The sequence below is a fragment of the Pseudopodoces humilis genome, chromosome 14, assembly GCF_049639895.1.
Source record: "Pseudopodoces humilis isolate 2021_Gansu_Grassland_sample_001 chromosome 14, ASM4963989v1, whole genome shotgun sequence".
NCBI classification, from domain to species: domain Eukaryota; kingdom Metazoa; phylum Chordata; class Aves; order Passeriformes; family Paridae; genus Pseudopodoces; species Pseudopodoces humilis.
The window spans coordinates 1,127,011-1,133,099 of record NC_142213.1 but is presented as its reverse complement, the minus strand read 5'-3'; the positions used below and the strand labels follow the sequence as shown (position 1 = coordinate 1,133,099).

Here is a 6,089-nt window from a genome sequence, read left to right as displayed (position 1 = left end):
TGAATGCTGCTGTCTGGATGTTTAAATTCCAAACTTGTTTGTTTCTTCCCAGTCTCACTCTTTGAATTTCCTTTCCAGCAGCATATGAAATTTTAAGTGCTCTTTGATTTTATTTTAATAACTCACAAAACCTTTGTAGGGAGGGGAGTTAATTTCTGTGGAGGTGAGGGTGGGAGTGGTGCAGTGGGGGCACAGCACAGGGTCCTTGGTGGCTTCAGGGGTGCTGCCAGCACTGCTGTGCCATTGTTCCCAGGCAAAGGCTGTGGATCCCACTGCTGTGGCACCTGGCAACTGCCCAGGGGCACAGAATTCCCCCATCCCTCTCCTGCTTCATGGGAGATAATGCTGCTACCCCAGAAGGGCGGGGAGCAGGGATCCTGCCCTGGGCTTGGATGGGGATTCCTCAGGGATTTGGGATCCACATAACTCCTGCCCAGTGTCCCTCCCATTCCCCTGTCCGGGAGCTGCCGGGCACGGGAGGGGGCACCGAGCTGCTGCCGCCGATCGAGCGTGACTGCGGTCCCGCGTCCCCGCGTGTGTCCCCGCATGGCCGTGTGTGTCCCGTGTCTGTCCCCGCCTGTGTCCCCGCATGGCCGTGTGTGTCCCGTGTGTGTCCCCGCCTGTGTCCCCGCATGGCCGTGTGTGTCCCGTGTCTGTCCCCGCCTGTGTCCCCGCATGGCCGTGTGTGTCCCGTGTGTGTCCCCGCCTGTGTCCCCGCATGGCCGTGTGTGTCCCGTGTCTGTCCCCGCCTGTGTCCCCGTTCCCCCCGCTGTGCGCGGCCCCTTTAAGCCGCTGCCGCCTCTCGCTGGCCCCGCCCGTCTCGAGCCGCTCCCGCGCTGCCCATTGGGCGCCGCCGCGGCACTTCCGGCGCCGCCGCGCCCGCGCTTCCTTTCCGGTCGCCATTGTCGTGGCGGGAGGTGAGTGAAGGCCGGGGGCTCCATCCGCCGCCATCGGCCCGCCGGGGCCGCGCCCGCCGCCGCCACAGCCCCGCGCGGGGCCGTGGGAGAGGCCCCGGGGGCGCCGATGGGGCCGCGCCGGGCAGGGGCTTGGGGGCGTGTCGGGTGTCCCCGCGTTAACCGTGCCCGTGTTCGCAGGCCGCAGCCATGGCGCCCAGCCGCAATGGGATGATCCTGAAGCCCCACTTCCACAAGGACTGGCAGCGCCGAGTCGCCACCTGGTTCAACCAGCCCGCCCGCAAGCTCCGCAGGTGAGTCCCGGAGCTCCGGGAACAGCGGGAGGGTTTGCCCGGGTGCTGCGGGGCCGCTTCCGAAGCCAGGGCGCCGTGGATTTGTTTAGACATTCCCCGCTCGTGCTCGGGGCCAGCCGCTGCCAGCCGCAGCCAAGTGATGAGACATCTCCGGAATCGCTGCATCCACAGTGATGAACGCTCTTCCCTGGGTCTCTGATGGCAGCGGCCGCTCAGGGCAGCAGGAGATGCCTCCCTGCGAGGGCAGGAGTGGCACAGGCGGTAGAGATGCCGTGGCTGTCACAGGTGGGCAAGAAGCTAGTGACACTTGGGTAGGATCAGCCGTGATGTGACCAGCAGGAGCGGGGCAGTGCCTGTCCCCTGTGCTGGTACTGCTGATGTCACACTGGTACTCTGAGGTTATGTTTGGTTCCTCAGTGCAAGACGTTGAGGAGCTGGGCCGTGTCTAGAGAAGGGAATGGAGCTGGGATGGGTCTGGAGCACCAGAAGCATCTGGGGGGCCTCAGCCTGGAGACAGGGAGGCTCAGGAGGCACAACTCCCTGACAGGAGGGGATAGCCAGGGGGGTCTGGGCTCTGCTGCCAAGGAACAGGGACAGGAGGAGAGGGAACAGCCTCAAGCTGTGCTGCAGGAGGCTCAGATTGGGCATCAGGAGGAATTTCTTCCTGGAAAGGGAGGTCAGGCCTTGGCAGGGACTGCCCAGGGAGTTTTGGAGTCCCCATCCCTGGGGCTGTCCCAAGGAAGGGCTGGATGCAGCACCCAGTGGGGATAATGTGGGGGTCAGACACAGGTTGGACTCAGTGACTCAGAGGTAATTCCCAAGCTGAAGGATCGTGTGATCCTGCCATTCCAGGAGGAAGGCTCGCCAGGCCAAGGCTCGCCGCATCGCCCCCCGCCCCGTGGCTGGGCCCATCCGGCCTATCGTGAGGTGCCCTACAATCAGATACCACAAAAAAGTCCGTGCTGGCAGAGGCTTCAGCCTGGAAGAGCTTAAAGTAAGTACAGAACATCAGTTCAAAAAATCCAAATAAAGTCTGAGCTCAGCTGCTTCTCCTGTCCTGCACAAGGTGACTTCCTCAGGTGTGTGTAAGGTAAATGTCTGTTTATCTGGGCAGACTGTCATTTAAAATTCCATTAAAATCGAGCTGAAATAGGGGAAATCGAGGTTGGATACACAAAATAAATTATTCCCTGTGAAGGTGGTCAGGCCCTGGCACAGAGTGCCCTGAGGAGCTGTGGCTGCCCCATCATTGGAAGTGCCCTAGGCCAGGTTGGACAGGGCTTGGAGCACCCTGAGATAGTGGAAGGTGTCCCTACCCTTTAAAAAGATCTTTAAAGTCTCTTCTGACCCAGCCTATTCAGAGATTCTATGAAATTTGAATTCTAAAACAGCCTTGAGTCTCCTAAACTTTTTTGGGGGAATGGGAAGATTAAGATCACCTTTGTTAAATTGTTTCTTTATTAAACATTTTTGTGCTAATTCTAAATATTTTAGCCAATGTTTCCATGTTGAGGACCAAATAAACCCAGCTCAATTTAGTTTTAAGAGTTAGCAGGGGATATTGTACCAGGAGGAAGAACCATTCAGCACAGCTTCTCAGGGTAATAATAGTTGGATTAGTCCAAACAGCTGGATTAAAGTGGGAAGTGTTTCCTGTTCTCCATTCCTTGTCCCTGTAAGCTGCCCAGGTGTGCTGAGCTGGTCTGCAGGGCTGCCCACTGTGTATCTGTGATCAGATTCTACATCAGGACTCACTGACAGCCACCAACTGCCTCTGCGCCTGGTTCAGTGTCTTAATTAAAACATTTATAACTGAAATTGGTGCACTGAGGCAGGGAAATTGTTCTTCTGGGTGCCAAATACTTAATTACTTATTTTCTTTAATTTTGGGGTAATGGCAGAACACAAAGTAGGATGCAGCTGTTAGTCTTCAAAATGAAAATGAGTTTTTTGTTTAAGTTAGTAAAAAAAAAATTGTTTAATGTTGTTTCAGATGGTTAGGAAAAAAATCCTGATGTAATGCAGCTCCTAGTATTCAGTGAGCCAGAGCTGTCCATGAGCTGACTCATAAACGTCTGAATCCAAGTTTAAATGTGTCCCACAGGGGGTGCACTTTGCTCCTCTAGGGAAATCCACCTGCAAAAATCAGCCTGAGGAACATTTTAAGCACTAAGATTCACCAGGACACCCTTTGTTAGTGTAGCTGTTCGCTCAGCTGATGGCCTCAGCCTTTCTCCAGACCCTGCATCCCTGCTGGCTGTGCTTGGATCCCTGCCGGGCTGGTGGGATCGTGCTGACACCACTCTTCTCTCTCCTCAGCTCGCTGGCATCAACAAGAAGTTTGCCCGGACTATTGGGATCTCCGTGGATCCCCGGAGACGGAACAAGTCCACCGAGTCCCTGCAGGCCAACGTGCAGAGGCTGAAGGAGTACCACTCCAAGCTCATCCTCTTCCCGAGGAAGCCAGCCATGCCCAAGAAGGGAGACAGCTCTGTGAGTGTCTGACTGCTGGAAATGTGTCCTGTTCTGGGTGGTTTGGTGTCAGGCAGAGCTCCTGAGCCTTCTCCCATCATAGGAACCCCATGGTTCTGAGCCTGGCACACGGCCAGGCCTGGCAGGGTCAAGTCTAACAAGGCACTCTGGGTTGCAGTGGCACTTCAGCCAGGCATTTGGCTGAGCAGCTGCTGGCATGTTTTGGTGCTGATTCCTGGAGTTTTGATCCTTACTCAGCCAGTTGAGTTTTGGTTTAGAGAGCTAAATTGTCACAAGGGCTGGAAATTGCCCTTGGAGTCAGTCCTGCCAGTGAAAGGCTGAGGGACAGGCTGTGAGTGGCTCCAGAGCTGTGTGCCAGGCAGGCTCCAGAAGGCAATTGTTATTGACATTCAAAAATGGTTTTCATTAAAACCTCTCCAGGATCAGAGCAGAGCTGTGTTCCCTGGCTCTGCTGCCAGTAGATCCAGGGAACACAAGGTTGAGTTCAGACTGTCCTCCTATCTTGTGGGGAATCTGGCAGCTCCAAGCTGCTTAACTCCATCTTCAGAGCAGGGAGGAAGGGCCTTGAGCTGAAACACTGATTCAGTTGTTTTTGCTGGAAGTCACTTGTACTCAGTAAACGTTCAGTCATCTTTGTCTGATGAAGTGCTGTTACAAAAAGCTGGAATCAACCTGAGAAGGAGTTGCTGAGAAACGTGTTGGGTGTACATGAGCTGTGGGGGCTCCGCCTAGAGAAAAGGAGGCTCAGGGAATGGCTTCAGTTTGTGCCAGGGAAGATGGTTCAGGTTGGACATCAGGAATTGCTTCCTGGAAGGGGTGGTCAGACATTGGAAAGAGCTGCCATGGGAGGTTTGGAGTCCCCATCCCTGGAGGTGTCCAGGGAGGGAATGGATGTGGCACTCAGTGCTCTGTGCTGGTGACAAGGTGTGAATCAGGCAGAGGTTGGACTTGATAATCATAGAGATCTTTCCAATCTAGATGATCCTGTGTAAATTGAGAACAGCACAGTTGGTGTCAAAGCTGTCCCAGCTGGCAGAGCTGAGGGCCGCTGCTGCTCTGGCCGGATCTGGGCACAGCGTGGGTTGCCAATGCAGCTCATCAGTGCCAAATTTTCTGAAGTGCTGTGCTCGTTACCGTTTGGTGTTAAAGCTCCTGTCAGGATCATTAGCACCACGTTTAAGCTGGGTACCTGCATACAGACTGTGCTATAGCTGAGGTTTTAACCAGAGAAGTGTAAATTCTGTTCTTCTAACATTCTCATCTTCTGTTGTGCAGCCAGAGGAACTCAAGATGGCCACTCAGCTCACAGGACCTGTTATGCCCATCAAGAATGTAAGTGTCATTTAATCATGTTCTCTGTGTGATGTGATTGAGGTTGAACTTGGGGAGAGGGTTCTCTCTTTGCTGTCTCACAGCTTCAGGGTGGCTGTCTCCAGGCATTGCACATCCTGGATCAAAAAACCCCCAGGAATTAGTCTTTGAGACAACTGTGAAATTGAGGGTGCTTTGGGTTTAGCTGGGGTAGGAGTGCTCAGGCAGGTTCTGTGGTCACGGTTTGTCCCTAAATCCTCTCTTCTCTCAGTAGTGTCACAAACCTCTGGTCATTCCCTACAACCCCCTGACAGGAGGGTGGAGCTGGGAGGAGGGTCAGGCTCTCCTCTCGGGTGACAAGTGACAGGAGAGGAAGCAGCCTCAGGCTGTGCCAGGGGAGGTTTAGGTTGGCTATTAGGAAAATTGCTCCACGGATCAGGCTGTCCATCCAGCTGCACAGGGCAGTGGTGGAATCCCCACCCTTGCAAGTTCAGAAAACAGGTAGATGTGGCACTTGAGAACGTGGTTAGTGGTAACAATGGTGGTGCTGGGCTGACGGTTGGGCTCACTATTAAAGGTCTTTACCAACCTTAACAGTGCTGCAATTCTGTGAAACCTGCCTCAGGTTTCCCGTGGTGCTTGTTTGTATTCCTGCTCCAGTGTGCTCCGTGCTGGAGCACAAGGAGCCAGTGGGAACGGAGCTGGCTGAGGGCAGGGCCTATAGATGGCACGAGCGCTCCGCTCTGCTCCTCGCTGGGATAACTGTGGGAAGCAGCACGGCTCCGAGGGGCAGGCTGTGACTGTCTGGCGCTCTCTCTGCAGGTTTTCAAGCGGGAGAAGGCGCGTGTCATCTCAGAAGATGAGAAGAACTTCAAGGCCTTTGCCAGCCTTCGCATGGCCCGGGCCAACGCCCGCCTCTTCGGCATCCGCGCCAAGCGCGCCAAGGAAGCGGCAGAGCAGGACGTGGAGAAGAAGAAATGAACTGTTCTCCCCAGAACTGTCAATAAAAAGCCGTAGAGAGCCGAGTGTGCTGTGGTTTTGGGGCACATGTACGGAGCGGAGCCGTGTGCCCGTGGCG

At 54.9% G+C, this 6,089-nt stretch overlaps 1 protein-coding gene across 1 annotated transcript; it reads left to right on the top strand.

Moving 5' to 3' along the window:
- The first annotated feature begins 862 nt into the window (after positions 1–862).
- Positions 863–6,031, top strand: RPL13 (ribosomal protein L13). Its single transcript, XM_014260560.2, has 6 exons — positions 863–917; positions 1,095–1,207; positions 2,060–2,201; positions 3,527–3,700; positions 4,976–5,032; positions 5,834–6,031. The coding sequence occupies exons 2-6, from the start codon at positions 1,104–1,106 to the stop codon at positions 5,990–5,992; spliced, it is 636 nt and encodes a 211-aa protein (XP_014116035.1). The 5' UTR covers positions 863–917; positions 1,095–1,103; the 3' UTR covers positions 5,993–6,031.
- Positions 6,032–6,089: the final 58 nt, after the last annotated feature.